General features: G+C 53.8%; 4 protein-coding genes across 4 annotated transcripts; 3 read left to right on the top strand and 1 right to left on the bottom strand.

Annotated features, from left to right (window-relative positions):
- Positions 1–582: 582 nt before the first annotated feature.
- On the top strand, positions 583–1,605 carry CKM354_000724600 (uncharacterized protein; the record flags this gene model as incomplete). The annotated part of the gene is made up of 1 exon (XM_044802589.1): positions 583–1,605. The coding sequence occupies one exon, from the start codon at positions 583–585 to the stop codon at positions 1,603–1,605; it is 1,023 nt and encodes a 340-aa protein (XP_044658524.1).
- Positions 1,606–8,533: 6,928 nt separating this feature from the next.
- Positions 8,534–9,721, top strand: CKM354_000724500 (uncharacterized protein; the record flags this gene model as incomplete). Its single annotated transcript, XM_044802588.1, has 1 exon — positions 8,534–9,721. One exon carries the CDS (start codon positions 8,534–8,536, stop codon positions 9,719–9,721), a length of 1,188 nt encoding a protein of 395 aa, XP_044658523.1.
- A 2,259-nt stretch (positions 9,722–11,980) lies between these two features.
- Positions 11,981–12,425, top strand: CKM354_000724400 (uncharacterized protein; the record flags this gene model as incomplete). Its single annotated transcript, XM_044802587.1, has 2 exons — positions 11,981–12,151; positions 12,201–12,425. 2 exons carry the CDS (start codon positions 11,981–11,983, stop codon positions 12,423–12,425), a joined length of 396 nt encoding a protein of 131 aa, XP_044658522.1.
- Positions 12,426–14,379: 1,954 nt separating this feature from the next.
- On the bottom strand, positions 14,380–15,660 carry CKM354_000724300 (uncharacterized protein; the record flags this gene model as incomplete). The annotated part of the gene is made up of 1 exon (XM_044802586.1): positions 14,380–15,660. One exon carries the CDS (start codon positions 15,658–15,660, stop codon positions 14,380–14,382), a length of 1,281 nt encoding a protein of 426 aa, XP_044658521.1.
- Between the last annotated feature and the right edge of the window lie 1,326 nt (positions 15,661–16,986).

Here is a 16,986-nt window from a genome sequence, read left to right as displayed (position 1 = left end):
AGTAGTCTGAGACTCATGTAGACAGCCACTAGGAGACCAGAGCTTGTTGTCAAGTCAAATGCATTCGCCAATGGCGGCAGCTAGGCCTGCCACGTTCGCATTTCGCGGAAAGCGGGATGGCTCATCCGGTAAGGTGACAGGTTCTCGAGCGATGCAGACTTTTAGATGCAGTTGTGGATACGATTCATGGTCAACGCGGTCATGCACTGGCGTGCCATGATATGCAGCGAATGCGGTCTCTTGCTGGTAAAAGGGTGTTGCGGTGGCTCGGAAGTCTGGAATCGAGGCGGGACAGCAACGGCAAACGGCAGTTGCGAGGCGACAGCGCCGTTAAAGCATCAATCCCTCGCATACCTGAGAGTGGTGAGATTAACTCGCGTTGGGTAAGCGCGCATAGGACGATACGAAACATGCTTGAAGTGAGGTGGAGGCGGATGGGACTGGCGCAAGGTCTTGGCGTTGGAAGATTCCCGAAGGAAGGTGGCGCGGGGCAGGCAAGCAACGTCGTGACGTACAATAGCACACTTCGTCCTTCTGTCTGCCGCTGTCGACAACGACTCTACGACTGTTCATCAACACACCATGGCCACCTTCATCGCGCGGCGACCGTTCGCCCTCGCGTCGGCTCTTGCCAAAGAGCTGCCCGCCCCTCGAACCGCGTTCCGCTCCTTCCAGACGGCGGCGAAGCCTCAATACCAGCAGCCGCTGACGAAGCAATTCTCGCCGCTGCAGCAAAGCGTGATCCGCTCCGCCTTCCAGCAGTCATCCCGCCGCACCTACCAGACCTCCGCGCCCGCGAATCCTCTTGCGCAAGGCAACCTCACACAGCGCCTGATCTATGGCGGTGCCATCTTCGGCGGAACCCTCCTGGCTATCAACCTGGTCTTCAATCGCGAAACCCGTGAAGATGGCGGCATGCCGCCATATGAGCGCGCATACCTCAACGAGACCTTCCTCCACACCGGCTTGGGTATCGGCATCATTGGTGTTGCTGCCCGCGCGCTACACATGAATGGCTGGAGCTATCGCTTGATGAGCGCAAATCCCTGGTTGGTGCTCGGTGTTGGACTCGTGGGATCGATTGGAACAATGATGGGATGCTACGCCACCAGCCCGGATAACTACGTCGTCAAATACGCTCTGTGGGGAGGCTTCAACTTGACTCAAGCTGCTTTGCTCTCGCCCATGCTCTTCTTCGCTCCTGGCATTCTCGCACGCGCCGGTCTCTACACTGTCGGTATGATGGGCTCCATTGCCTTTGTTGGAGCCACTGCCAAGCAAGAGAAGTACCTGTACATCGGTGGTCCTCTTCTTGCTGGTGTCGCCATTGTCGCTCTCTCTGGTCTCGCTCCCCTCGTCCTTCCAGCTACCGCCACCCGCGCTCTGATGTGGACGGAGAACTTGTGGTTGTACGGCGGTTTGGCCGTCTTCGGCGGCTTCACCCTCTACGATACGCAGAAGATTCTAGCGCACGCACGTATGGCTGAGCAAGGCCGCTTCAGGAAAGATGCGGTGAACGAGTCCATTGCCCTGGAGCTCGACTTCATCAACATCTTCGTCCGCATGGTGCAAATTTTGGCCATGCAACAGGGAAGGAGAAAGTAGGCGAGCACTCTGAAGTGCGAAGGAACAAACATACAGACAGAATGTGATATTAGCGGCATGACCTGACGCGGCGTTTCTGGATATCAACGCCACAAAGAGACCTCTGCGGAGGACGAGAAGGATTTTTGTTTCCTGTGTGTCAGTAATAGCTATCATGTACAGACAACTACAGTTTCTCAGCTCCAAGTGCACGACCCTGGAACACGTTAGTAAGCGAATTCCTCAAGGTGAAGGAGTGTCATAGCTCCCATGCTCTGCAAGCAGCCACGGGGACCACAGCATTGACGACGTCCCTCGCCAAGTCCATTCGCAGCATCTGCGAGATAGCAGCAGAAAGATCTCTCTACCCGGATCGCAGGCCCATTCAACCCGGAATCCTCTCGTATTGAAGAACCACAGTTCGGCGAACCACGGCGAAGCAATCGCGTGGCTGCGCAGCTGCATGTCAGCCAGCCCTGATGCAGCTGCAGATTCAAGGATGGATTCCTTCAGCTGTACCATGGGCACTTACATTGTGGCTGCGATATGCTACCTCGCTCTCGTGTACTATGGTCGCAGGATCTGAAGAAGAAGGAAGGAGGATTTGTAGAGAAAGTTCCAGTTTAACGGCACGTCTCACCCGCTTCTGAAAATGGGTGGCGCCATAAAATCGTTCGAAGATTTCCTTGCGGCATTGTATTCTGTGCTCATTTCGGTCAAAGGTCTCTTGGGAAAAGCGCAATGAGAAGGTACCACGGCTGTTCATCGAGTCGTCGATCGATCAATGCAGCCTCTTACCACCACGATTTTCCAATTGCTGCTCTTGACTGGCCCTTCGCTCTCCCAAACTAGCTTAAGACCGCATCATGCACGGCATACGGTACACCGGTTGATACCATTATCCTTAGCAGCAAAGAAAATCTCACCACTTGAACAGAGATTTCCGCGGCGTCCAACCCTCGCACGAGGTATGACCGTATGGCTCTTCAACATCTGGCACCCTACTGGATGTCCGCATCCTGTTTCACTGCCGCGCAGCCACACACATCCCTTGTCACATGGTCGAACTCTCCCACCAACCAGTAGCCTGGCCACCAACACTGACTGGACAGCTTCTGGTACAGGACTAATCCATGTCTGCATATAAGCACGTAATATATGATTGCCACGCTGCTGCTAGCTCTTGCAGCAGCAGCGTTAGTACGCACGCAAGCACACGGTGTGCACGTGTCATTAATGACGAATGTACCGATACATGCAATCTTTACGGCTGCAGCTGCAGAGCTATGCCGCCAAGTCTTGGTTCATCAGGTTACGAGGGGCCAGTGGTCAAAAGGGCTTGATTTTCGTTGACGCGGTTGCGGTTGCAGTCCGGTCGATTTGCCGTTGAAGGAGGTCCCGATCGGTGGTTGTGTGGCTGAGTGATGTACTGAGACTGTGGTACGCTGGTACGGCTTGGCCGAAGGAGTACCATTCTTTTGTGCTTCTGCTTCTTGCTTCCCTGCCTGCTGCCCCAGCACTTCGGACTACTATTTCGTGTCCGGACCCACTCAAAATCCAGCGCCGGCAAGCTGGAGCACCGAACCATCCACTTCACACATAGTCAGTGACAGGGTGTGCTGCAATGCACAGAGAAGGGCCCGCGATCGTCGAGCTCTGCGATAGCTCTCCAAGCTCGTTCCCTGACAGACTTCCCGTTGTACGCTCTCTAGTGGTGTGCTGTGCCGTGCAGATTCGTGGCTCGCACGCAGTCTCGTTTTATGTGACATGTTTCTTACCCTGCGTCAACAGCAGTCACAGCCGATGACAGCCATGAGTTGACTGGCTGGCCGGTGCCAGGTTTCACATTACGCACTGGTTGTGCAATCCTACAATGTGGAAAGTCTCCGATGTCCGGAGGGTGTGCGGCTGCTGGGTGGGTGGGTGAAAACGGCTCAGGGCAATTACAGAAACAAACAAAGTCCTGGAGCCGAGACCTGGTCTGACGACAAATACGTACTGAGTCTCCTGTGGGATGCCTTGGAATAGAACATTGGCCATGCGCAAGTGCTTTTCATGGTCGTCCTAGTGGGTGTCTGCAGAATGTTCTGCTCGAACCAACAAGTTGTTCGACGTTGGACACGAATAGCTTCGTCAAGTCTGTGTCCGGTCGTTCTTCTGCGCGTCCATTAGAAACCGGCTCCCCGGTGATTCTTTTGCAGAACGTACGCGGTGGCTGAGACCGCGTAGCCTCTTGTTTGATCACTCTCCTGGCTGAGAGTCGTCGAAGATGCTGGAGCTCTAGCGGGAGACCGCATAATGTTTCGGATGAACATGAGAACACAGTTTGGTGGATGGTTCCCCAGAGAGTCGCTGGTGATGGCCAAATTGCAGCCAAGTCCGCCATGACTCCTTCCCGTGGGACGGCGATACATGACGCGCCAGAGGGAATTGCATGCTTCAAATTGATCCATGCAATCTCGAGGGGGTACTCAATGCATCGCCGTACCTCTCACATTGCTGTACCGCTCCATCGTCAAGTCTGGATCAAAGATTCTCCAGCTCAGAGCCTCGAGTTGCAGAGACAGCCTCTCGAGCTCCCTCCAGCACCTCACTCGCTGAGTCTTCCTGGAACGCTAACGGCTGGCCACACGTGCATGCGTCCGCGCGCAGCCACGCACCGCGCTTGTTTCAGCTATACATACCCATCACGATTCCCTTTGATGACCAGAAAAGTCTGTCGGACAACCAAGCGCCAATCTCACCAAATTTCCATAGCTCGTGCATCGTTCGCAGTCGCGTGCGCCGCACGTTGTGCTGCCGCCCATAGGTCTGAAATGGATGCAGGCGATGAAAGTCAACCTCGTGCAGCGAATGCCTCCTCTCCGTTCGAGAGAGCTAGCAGACGGGCATTAGTGGATGTCTGCGTTTTGTTTCAGTTCTTGGGAAATTGAGCGAGGATCTTTCGGTCGTCTGGTCGTGGTTGCAGTTGTCAGTGCGGCGGTGTGGATGTGAAGTATGTGATGGGCGGTGTGCGATGCGCGAGCAAGTGCAATTGATGTGAAAGAGCGACGTGCACTGCATGGAAAGGCACTCCCCAGGACCTTTGGCGGAGTCTTCCTTTCTTGAGCTGTTCTGTCGACACAACACGGTCTTCTGGCAAGAACGAGCCTGACGATGCGAATACGCATGGACGACATGTCCTCTGGCTGCTCTAAGCTGATCCTTCAATGCCACCTTCGACCGACAATCAGCCACTGGCATCTCTACCTGAACAGTTCCTGGTAGGCTTCAAAGCCATGCACGGAAGTTCAGCGTAAGTTCACGAGGCACTCATATGCTTCGCACTTCCAAGTGAATGCCGTGCTGCTAGCGCTTTAGCTTGTGGCGCTTGCTCAAAAGCAAAACACTCAGTTGTCGAGCTTGCGCGGACGCCAACGGCTGTCATATTCTTGCGCAACTGCCGGTAGTCTAAGCACTCGAGTGCCGACGTTCGCGAGTCGCAAGACCGAGCAAATGCTGAGTCAAGATGAAGCCGGTGAAGTTTGGCAGGGAATCTGGTCGGAGTCAACTTCCTTGGTGGCACTTTTTGTCTTGGGTTGAACCACTTGCATCATCCAGAATCGTGCCAGTACTGGATGCACAATTTATGACTGGCTGGTGGCAGCTTCGTGAGTGGCGGACGCCAGCGGCTGTCCTTGGAATGCTTAACTGCGAGTCCAAATAGGGCAATCCGCACGGAGCAGCTGTCCAGTGTTCCCTAGTTCAACACAATCGTCACGGAACGTGCGAGATGACCAATGCTGCGTTTGAAGTGCGCAGCGACGAGCTGTGACTTGCTGAGACAAGTCGTCAACTAGTCCATGTCGCTGGGTGGCGTCTTACTTGTGGGCTACTGGAAGTTACATTGATTGCCCTGCTGCACTAGTGAGCTGTCACTATATGCCCGGCAGGCGAGGCATCAAAGGCGTGGGAGAGACGTGCAAGGTGTGTTGAGCGTTAATGCATCCGCCTACCAAGTCATGTCCTGCCTGCACACGAGGCACAGGCCGGCCTTCGTCTCATCTCAAGCCTTGCCAGGCCAAAAGCGCTGACATTGCATAGGTCAGCACTCTTTGGCACCATAGCACCACGCCCAGTCTCGCCCGAAAAAGCCACGTCTTCGCCGTCGGCCAACACTCCAGATAAACTCACCACGCGTGGTGCAACATTTCCAAGGGACACTCGTATCCAACTACTTGCGCTTCGTGCTATTCGTCCTCCGTGTACAGCACGCTCTCGCACGCTAACGGGTGACCGCTTTTGCTCATATATCTGGTAATCTAATGCGAAGTCTGACCAGCTCAAGCAATATGGAAGACCCCGGTATAGGGCAGCAGCATATATGACCAAGGCTATGCTGCCCGAAGATTGATGAAATACGAACCTGGCAAGTCTGGTAGCATAGATGGAGATGAAGTCAGTACCAGAGATCCTGACCCCCGAAACAGGAATCTGTTGCGCCACGAACAACAGCCCTAGGCAGGTGAGAAAAGTCTTGCAAGAGTTTTCGGTTTCTTTGGACTGCTGCTTCTCGAGCACCACGGAGTCTAGCGGAAGGACGCATTTTGCACCCGGGGTGGTAGACTAATGTCTCCGAAGACATGGTATGGGCAATATAGCGGCATCGTGGAGATTGCATGCGGTGCATGGCAGACCATGGACGATGCAAACACGCTTCGGACCTCCCACGGTACGAAAGCTCATGGCCCCCATAAGCGCGACGTCAGCGGCGATGTCTCCGTGGCCGGTGTTTGGTCATGATGCCTGCTAGCCGGAAGAAGGTTATCCGATGCCATGGTTACATCGCTGTCAGCGGGAGGCCTCTTGACGACCTGTTTGCAGTGGAAGGAAACTCATGAGATCTTCTCATCCCCCCAGCGGACGAGGCTTGGACGGCGTTGGTGCGAGCGAGCAACTGGATTGCCATCCGGTTGATGGTGAGGAGAAGAGAAGAGTCGGATAATGCTTACCCGGTCGGAGAATTCCACCTCGGCATTACTGTGGTTGGCCGAACCGAGCCAGGTATTTACCGGTAATGACGGCTCACCTGCTGCCACATCTCAGGCCCGAAGTTGCGTTGACTGCACAGGGCAAGCCACTTGACCGCGATGTCTGGACTCCTGGTCAGCAGCTGACGGCGAAGAAGCGAAGAGGGACCAGCGCTGATCAGCAACCCAAGGACTGCCTCCACGCAGACTCGCTAAAGGCAGCCTGATGACCCGCCTGGTCCGCCAACAATTCGCACATCTTGGAAGCAGCAGATCATGCACGATCCGGGACGATCAACAAGCTCTGCATGTACAGGCCCATGCAGCGCGCCGTCGTGGCGAGCGCCAGCGCACAGGTTACCGGGACCCGCCTGGCGAGAACGCTGAAGATTCCATCCCAAACAGGCACCTGAAGTTGCATTTGAGTGCGGCGCTTGCAGAGTCCCCTGGTCAGCCTCGTGTCTCCCGCCACGGCAGCGATGGTCATTTGTTACCTTCCCTTGTCCCAAATGCGGTCTTTAGCAAGCGTCGAGCCTCGGTCTTGCGAATGAAATGTCCCTCCGAGTCAATATCGCTGCTGGGGCGCGATGGATCTGCTGGGAATGCTTGCGCTTAGCGCGGGAGATATATGCGCTGGCTCTGGACTTCACTTCTACTTCGCTACCAGAATTCTGCGTATCTGCGTCCACCCGCTGGCTGCGCGAGAAGATGGACGAATGCGAAGCGATGTCTCCGAGGCACCTGTGGTTCGTGCGATCTCTCTTCAGGCATCTTCTCTCTCCAGCTTCCTTTACTGCGCGTACTTGCCAGCAGGACCGATTTGCCAGACTCGGTGCCACGTCGGCGGTGGAGCAGGTCCAGGTCCGGCTCATCTCGTGCAATCCAGACCATTTTTGCTGAACATCCCATGACCCCTCTGGTTGCTTTAACATCGTCAGGAAGTCCTCCATCTTGGTCCAACAGGGACGAGCAGAACGAAGACGATACTGCTGTGATGAACGCCGACAGTTTCGCTCGTCCGAATCTGTACTGCCCTTTGTCTTGCAAGTGCAAGCGAACGTGATCAATTGACAACAACATCGCTATTGGCGACAGCCACCATTGTAGGACGTCACTGGCTGCAATGAGAGGGCTAGTCATCAAGCCCCTACTTGTCATGTTTCCTGTCCTACGGCGGAGGACAGAGCCCATCATGGCTTCGCCGTGCATTGTAGCCATGTTACTCGAAGGGCGGACCCCCAGATGCCCACCGAAATATTGCTCAGTGGCATTCTTGCCAACGACTCTCTCGAAAGAACCGCAGTATGCCGACTGTTGGGGACAAGTCACAATGCTCGATTGAGAGCCCACCGGTGGACATGATACCGCCCTTCAGGGTACCTTGACACCAGGACTCGCGCCAAATGCGATCCATTTCGCGATTCGCTCAAGACAGCACTCATGTCTTGGATATTCTACTCACAAATCATCGCCTTCACTGGACGGACATTGTTGCGATAGTCTCACCGGAATCTAAGACCCACTTGGAACCATAGATACCCTTCGCTTCAAAGGAGCCTCACGATAGCCAACAACCCTGAGCAGCCTCATGTCACCACTGCTGCGGCAGCCGGTATTCACGCGCAGCTTCATGAAGCAGCGCTTCACTGTTTCATCTGCGAAAGCTGTACGTTGCGTAGTCCTTAGTGTCTCACGGAAAGTGCTATGTCGCAGGCAGCCCCTGTTCACCTATACGAGACAATGTCTGGTGAGGGCGACACCAACAAAGCAAACATCCATGCGGCGGCCTTCTGTCTCTGCCATCTGATCTCAGATGTTCATTACTTCGAGCGCCGGATTGTATAATAGTTGGTAGCTGGAGCCTCTCTGCTCGTGCTCCAAAAAGACAGACATACACCCATACACGACCAGATTGCTTCTTTGCTACGAACTACCTCAATATGGCACCAATCAAGTCGTCATCCAGAGGAAACATCCTGACGACTTCGCGGACACGAAATCGCAAGCACGAACACGGACATGTCGTGCGCAAGCCACAACAGGAGATTCTCCTGGGCAAAGCACAAGAACAACGCACAGTCTATCAGTTGAAAAGATACAGACACAGGATTGTAGAGCTTGCCATGGAGGCCGTCAAGCCCCTGAGTAAGCTTAGTTTGCAAAAATACGTTGGTCCCGGCAAGACGCTTTTCGAATGGATGTGTTCGCTCGAGATCCAATTTTGGTTCCACAAACATCGCAGACAGTCGGAAAGAAGAATTCGTCGAGCCTGGGCGGAAGAGAGTGGCGGCTTGCCTTTCCCACAACCGATGCCCAACAAGGCCCTTCCAAGCACAGAGTTCATGCAGGAGGGTATCAAGCTCATCAGCGACATCTTCTTCTTCGGCGCCTTGCAACACTGTTCCTTCACCTGGAAAGCCGACCTGAGAGCGAGGGAAGGAATGCTTGGCCAAGCACAAGAGCCTCTGAACTACTCTCCCAACTGGCAGAACATCGAAATAGACCCAAAAGACGCACATGAGCACGACGAGACCCCGGATCATGTGACAAGTGTGATTGATACATTGCTCCACGAGTGCACTCACGCTTTCCTTTCAATCTACTCTTGTCACAACGGCATCGAGGAGACTGAGGCGCCGCGACGCCGTGGAAAGTTCAATCGTAAGCGCCACTGCAGGAGGCAAAGAATCGGCAAGTCATGCTCGGATAAGAAATGCCAGGAGCAGTGGGCGAGAGTTTCCGGACCAAATGGCCACGGCACGGCTTGGTTAAGTATTGCTACGCATATTGGACAAATCGTCCAAAGGGACATTTGGCACAGGGCCGAGCTCAAATGGGAGTATCTAATGCGGAACGATTTTGTAGAGACGGGAGTGGTGATAAGAAAAAAGGACATCACCAAGTTTTCTTGGAACACGAGGGCAAAGGTAGAAGCCTTTTGGCATCGTGCAACACAGGTCCAGGAGAAGATCAAGGCCTTTGAATGGTGGCAGAAGAGAAGACTGGGCAGGCGTGAGGGTGAAGGAAGGGAGGCTCGGGAGGAGGTGTATCAAGAATTTCGGCGCAGGGCATTTGAGGAGGAGAAGGCAACGTCTGTCGCCGAGATGGAATTGGTTATTGAGGAGTAAAGACTGGGTGATTTCGACGAAGGCATTTGTGGAGAAGAGTTCAACGCACGTTGCTGACTTGAATTGGTGATTGAGTGATAAAGGCTGGGTGAAGTGGCACTACTTGAAAGTTTGAGTTGGGCTTCAAACAAGTCCTTCAGAGGACAAGGCGTGGCGCATTTTGAGCGTGGCGAGGCACGATCGCTGGTACTGATTTGCGTACCTTTGACGACTGTGAAATGTAAAATAGTGCATATTGTTTGACTGCATGGCTCTGTAGTTGTACTTGCATCGATGGTCTGTATGCACTTTAGCGAATGCCAGTTCCTGGTCGGCGTGTAGTTCATCGAGTTTCCCTTGGTCTTGTAGCGTCATCCATGGAGAACGTCTGGCCGGCGGTGGACATGGAGCGTACGTAGGATCTTTACCTCCAAGCGTCGCCTTGGAGGAGCATGGACGCAGATCCTGCTGTTAATAGAATGTAGATAGCCGCATTATTCCCGGCGCACGCGTCTGGCCTTGTGCATATAGAGACCACCATCGCATGCACAGATGTCAAAATGATAGTTTTTGGTATACGCACATTTGTGTAGGACGAACTTCTGTTGGCGTCATGCAAACAGGACGGGCCATTATGTGTGTCTTCATTGCCTAGCCGGGTGAATACAGTCTTTTTAGCTGCATGCCCAGCTTATGTCCGCACTCTCAATATGCGTTGCATATTGCTTGCATAGATTACTTTGGAAGTATTTTTGATGGCGAACGTGTGAAGTCGTACACGTGGCCAGTTGGTAATGGTCACGCAGACTGGGTTTATCTCTTGTTCTTGACGCATGACTGTGTGGCCGCGCTGTTGGCCGTAGTCACTAGATCTATCGTCCTCATCCGACAGTGATGCTCCTGTCACATGGTGATGAAGCGTGCCCAATGAAGTCAGTCTTGTCATTTCTCTTTCGCGAAATCTCCAAATCTACACGGCTCAATCGTTTGACCTCATTGTGAACAATTCAACACTTTGACGTCAGTAGTGCTGCCGAGGAGATGTCGTTCGGTGGGCTTGTGCTTGGCTGACTCGCGGCATCTGGACCTCGTTGGCTCCTTTTGCACCCGGCCCAAAGCCTTCAGGATAGTACCTGGCGAATGCAACCTCCAATGATTAGTAGTTCCAATGACCGGGCGCCCCCAAAGAGTGCATTGCAGGCTTGCCGAAACTCGTCGTGGCGTATTCGCCAGCACCAGAGTGTCGGTCTTCTCGCCGTGCTCACGGAAAAACCGGTGGTGCTTTTTCGTCAAGTACTTCCCGGTCTGCGGATCTTAACCAATATTCGGCAGGTCAAATCACGTCAATGGCATACTGGCACGTCGTGCCTAGGCTGTGCAATGCTTGAGCAATATGTAGACCTCTTCGGTTCGGCTCGATATGGCCAGCAGCTCATGAGGCTCCGCGCGTCTAGACCGATATGTGTCTGATTGTGAAGATCCCATGCGACGCGGACCAGCGGGCCGCGTGCTTTCCAGCAATGAGAAGCTTGGATCGAACGCAGATCGAACATTTCTTGGTAGCTTTCCGATCCTAGCAAGCGATCTGCCCTGCCCTGTGTGTGCGCCTGCGTGCATCTGGTTGTATTGCTCGTATCGTATGCCTGTCTCGTCGTTTCGCTCGACAACATCCCGAACAACTTCTTCTTGCGGGACTGAAAGTCGGTCGGTACCGGACGGACGACTGCTAGATATACCCTGTAGACCGGTGCGCTGCTGCAGCGATACCGATCACAAGGCTAGGCCGGAAATCGCTTCCCACCCGACTACACGCGGTCGAGAACATTGCAGTAGCAGGCCGCTAGGGGTTGCTTTGGTGAACCTTGTTGACTGCTCCCCATCAATCAACAGAACGTGAGGGATTTGCCCTGCGTCCACAGGTCTGCATCATCGCAACGGGAGAGCTCGATACAGGCCGTGCAATGGGAAGCTAGGTGGATTAGGCGTCCGAGGTAGCATGCGAGAAGGGCTGAAGCGCCGGTCCGGCTTGGAAGACCGCTCATGATGTTTCGACAATGCGGAAAAGCAAGCCAACACCTGACTCGATACGTGTTGGCCGGAGTTTTCTCCAGCTCAGCGCAGGAACTGCCGTGTATGCTATAGTCGTATAAGACATGCGTAGGGTCCCGCAATGCCCATACCAACATATGTGCTCCTGCACTTTTGCCATTCGTCTCGGCATCGGATAGGCAAACCACCGCCGCAAGTGTTGCATTGCGTACCAAGGCATCAGAGCGGAGTATGCAAGCACTCAACCGACCACACACAGCAGTGCTGAGCCAGGGACCGGAGAGCATGACGCCACCAGAAGGATCGAACCAAGCCCGAGCTTTGCCTGAGGAAGGATTCTTTCGACTCGTGAGCCTCGATACAGACAGTGCGGACGACGTCGAGTTATACAATCGCATGAAGGTAGAGCAAATCCATGATCATCTTGAGCAGAGAAGCTGACACCAGATAGATCGAAGCTGCAGCCGGCCTGCAACGCTTGTCTCAGTCGGTCGGCAACGAGGATCCAAGTGAAGAAGCTTTCCGAGCAGAGATTCTCTCAATCTACCAGGATGCCAGCAGTCAGACCAGGTCGGTCTACGATCGTGGTGCGTTGCGAGTCGATGGTGCTATGACGGATAACTGGGTGATTCGTTGGCTCCTCTGGCAGGCCATGCACCAGCCCAACGGGAGGTAGTCCGGATGATGAAAGAAGCGGCTTGCATCTTGCTAAGCAGGGATCTTGAAGTGGGCATTAATGTGGATGGGAGCGCCCGAAGAAAATAAGACCGAGCCAAATAATGATAATGAACGCCCTTGTTATGGCAAAATACGAAGCCTTCGCCAGTTTCGGATTCACGTCTGTCCTTGTTGGTCTCTGAACCATGCATTTCCGGGTCCGCTGGTCTTTCTGATGCCGAGGCTCGCTTTCCAGAAGTTGCTCGATGTATTTCCAGGCATTGATGGGTGTTTAATCTCGTCCGGGCAGACTCCGTCCTGAGCGGCGATATCGGTAGCGACGGGCTCATGTGCGGCACGGCAGAACGTGGGAGGGTGAGACTGCATGGCCGTCGGACATTTCTCATGCCGTATTGCCCAATGTCCACACTTCTCCCACGTTATCAAATTTGCAACGCACATGCTGCAAGTTATATGGCCAAGTCTTGTGGTGTGCAAACCATAGTATATTTGCATATGTGGCGCAATAATAAATATTCGGGCAGGGAATGGCTTCTTAATAAGTTTCAATGCGTTGTGTCTCTTAGCTCTTGGTGTGTTTCACAATCTGTACAATCATCCCGCGCCTCAGTGTCTCGAGGCCACTAAATACCATAGTTGCAGGTGCGAGCTGAGCGAAGAGGCCATTCCAAATCCGATAAAGTGTGCTAGCGGCTCTGATCCTGCTTGTCAGTGATCGCCTACTGCTCGAGGCGAGCAATATTACATCCGCGATATAACTCCAGCAGTTCGGTTGATGCACGAAAGGGCGCCTGAATTAGGGCAATGATTGGGCACTTTTACAAGCACAGCGCGTAGATAGCGCTTGATAGTCTTCGCGAATGCCAGTAGACGAAGCCACGAGTAACGCTGGAAAGTGGGACACCGAGCTTGAGCTCCAGCTTCTTCCAACCAGAAAGATGCGATCCCAGACTTGAATGCAAGCCACAAATAAGGTAAACGATGATCCGGTGCTTGCTAAGTCGGACCCTGCAGAACCTATGTGTTCCTCGGACTGACATTATGAACCCTTCACGTCCTCAGGCATTGCGGTGCCAGACAACTGCGGTCTCATTAAGCACCAACATGTCGGACACCCGCCAACTCCGACCATTGGCAGTATGATGAGTATAATGACTCCGAGATGTTCCGAAGTTCGACAGAGGAGTTAGGACGGCATCCAGTGCCTCCTTGTCAGGTACTCTCATCACTTCGAGCAAGACAAGAATTTGTCCCAGCTGATCCATGACGCATCCACAGCACGACTTAGGACGCAAGACAGGAAGTCATTGATTCAGTGGCGGATACCAAACCATCTAGATTCAGATGTCTAGACAGCGACGTGATGTAGCTGTTCAACGATCAGCACCATGGCTTAAGCTTCGACAAAGCTCGTTGGGTTTCGGATCAGATGTAAGTTCGACGCTTCTCCAGCCATACGACAAGACCGGGTCGTCCACATGTCCTAATCAAGAATTTTTCCCCATACATACTCCATAGCCTGGGAGCTGGGCATCAAGTCCAGACCGCTGCCGGAAGATAGACCACTTCGGATTGTTTCAAGATGGCGGATACACGTCCGAGGGGTACTGCCCGAGCAGAAACCGATAGATTCCCGTACCAGCCCGGACCAAGGGGATGCCCGGCCGCCGGCTGAGGCGCACTGTTTGGGTCGCAATGCAAAGCAATGTCTGCAGCGGGAGCCCAGTCGTCCAATGAGCTCAAGTGCTTATGAGGACATTCACGTTTTCTCGAGCCAACATTAAGATGGTGCAACGAGATGCCCAATCGTAAAGTGTGGCCGACGGCCCGATCGAGTCAATACGAACAACTTTGCTGACAGCGCGTGAAGTCGATCTCTCGGCTGTATTAGGAAAGCGCTATGGCTGGAACGTCGTCGCGTTTCCGGATCGCTAGGCAGCAGATGGCAGTCGTCATCGTGGAGCAGCTTTCTTGAGCCATCTTCTCAATGGAGTCATATAAGACAGCGAATCATCCACTGGACGAATATCGTAAGCCGAAAGATCAATGGCAGCAGCAGGCGGGCGATAGAATGTTGCAATAGCATGCACTACGCCGCACCACTTGGTCACCAAGATCAACAAGTGCAGCAGCCAGATGCTCACGATCGAACTCAGGTTGATCATGCCTGGAGCACACGGAGCCAATACTTGCGCTCGACGGGCGAAGGGGAGCATCCTGCTCTCATACGCACCAAAGGCATCCTGATGCTTTGCCGGATTGTTGACAATCTCGCGGGCGAGAACGTACGAGCTGACGAACGCGATTGTCGTGCCCATGCCGGAGATTGGACAGGGACAAGAAGCAGCGTCACCCACCAGAGCTACACGATCTCGAGTAAGTGCTTCCAGCTTGACCTGGACAATTTCTTGCATGTGGAAGTGCTCAGCGGCCATGAGACCATCTAGAAGTCTGGCTTCTTGCCAGCCAATGCCACGGAAGCGAGTCGCCCATAAAGTCTTTTGCTCGGTAAGGCTGGCGGTTGCGAAATGCTTGGGCTCGAAAGCGAGATCCGAAACCCATAACGACACTCCTGTTGTTCTGCTTGTCTCTGGTCGTAGCAGAAGCATTCTTTTCCCGGGGGCGACATACCATCTGGCCCACTCACCATCTCCGGAAACGCGTGGAATGTTGAACCAGACGACCCATCGACCCAGCGGCTGCATCGCTTTATCAGAAATGTCGTGGCCAAAAGCGAGCTTCCTCGTTGTGCTGGCCCAGCCATCAGCTCCAATCACTATATCGAAGTGCTCAGCGCGCCCGCTATTGGTGAACGTGACATCGATGCCCTTATGACTTGAAGACAGAGTGTCAATACTCTCGCCGAAGATGTACTTGACCTTCGAACTCGTGGCCTCCCAGAGCAACGAAACCAGTTCCCCGCGCACAATCTCAATGCCGCCTGTGAAACCTGAGCCATCTGCAACGGGGAACTGGACGCTGCAGTGCCCTTGCGCGTTGATCATTCGAAGGCCAGCCTCTCCAGTCGCTCTTTCGCAAGCCGCCTGCTCGAGGCCCATACAACGAAGGATGGCAAGACCATGCCCTCGCACATCCACGGCTTGACCTTCCTTTCGCAAGCCACTTGATCGCTCAACTACTGTAACGCGCGCACCGGCTTGAGCCAAGAAGAATGCAGCGACTGTACCCGCGATCCCGGCACCATTGATGAGGATGTTGAGGGCGGGCTCCATCTCGACTCGAGCGACGTGCAAGACGTCTGCTGTCAATCTGTGGCGTGTTTGAGTCCTGTGGAATCTGTGGTATCAAGACATGGTTGGGACTGAGATGCTCGCTAACAGGGATGCTGTGCATCCGCGGAGCTTCGATTGTCAACATTCCGTCATCTTGATAGCGGCTGTTGGCAAGAACGGATTCTGGGCGTGAAGCCATCTTGTGAGCGGTAGCAGGTGACAATGAACCCGTTCCTGCCTGCAGATGCCTGGCTGAGAGTGCGGGCGAACCACTCGGAAAGTTCAAGTGAGTCGGCCATTGTGCTTCACCAAATGAGAGGAAGTTGGGAATAGAAGAGCCGGAGGTCACGCGCTTCTGCCCAGAAGAGCATGACTGCTGGAGATGCAGGAGCACGAGGTCGCCAAGCAAGAGGAGACGACGTGTTGCGCAGCGAAAGAGAAGCATGGAAGGGATGAAGCAGAACTGAGCAGAAGGTGTAGTCCGACGCTACCGCCAAGACTGCAATTTTGCCACCCTGGCGACAGGGAAGTCACTGGCCGTCCGGACTTTCCATGAACACGAGGCGTATGCCACAGTCGAACTCTCCTCAACGATGCTGTCGTAGCTTCACTTCGCATGTCCGATCAGATCACAAGTGGGCATAAAGCTGAGCGAACCTTACCGTCCGATGGCTTGCTCTGGGCAACCTTCTTCTGGGCACAGCATAAGTCTCAGCAGAACCCGTCGCAGTTGTTAGGAGATTGCGATGTCTCATTACCCAAAGCCAGCAGCATCTCGAGTGTTGGAATTGACTTGAGCGTGAAATATCTGCCTCCATCACATTCTTCTTTGTTATGCATCTCAACAGGCGCTAGATGACTACGGAGCCACAAGCCTTAAGCTCACCCACTTGAACTGCCAGATCGACTTTGATCAGACCGACTTTCAAGAAGAAATGTTAACGCGAAGATTCGGACGTCATTCTGCTCGCCACTATCTCTCCTTGGCCGAAGAATCCCTGTAGCATCGTGCAGCTGCCATAGCAAGCAACACAGGTGACGAGATATCTGCCGTGCTCAGTCGACATCTGGGACGCGAGGCCAATCGAACTTATCAGTACAGATTCACCTTGTCGAGGCGGGCAACTGATTGGAGAGCGAATCATCTGCCGACATGCACCTTCTGCATCGAAGACGAAGCGTTCTTATGATGGTCGCTACTCAAGCCCCTCTTGATAAACATGCTGAAGGCGGCACCAAATTCTGCACCTGAAACTCCCTTGCTCTTTTTGCACGAGTCGTCCCTCCGGTGACATCAAGTGCTTAGAATACTCAGCTTCGACGACG

The sequence above is a fragment of the Cercospora kikuchii genome (genome assembly GCF_019650295.1).
Source record: "Cercospora kikuchii DNA, contig_00004, whole genome shotgun sequence".
NCBI lineage: Eukaryota > Fungi > Ascomycota > Dothideomycetes > Mycosphaerellales > Mycosphaerellaceae > Cercospora > Cercospora kikuchii.
Note: the sequence above shows the minus strand (reverse complement) of the source record. Positions and strands in the feature narration are given on the sequence as shown.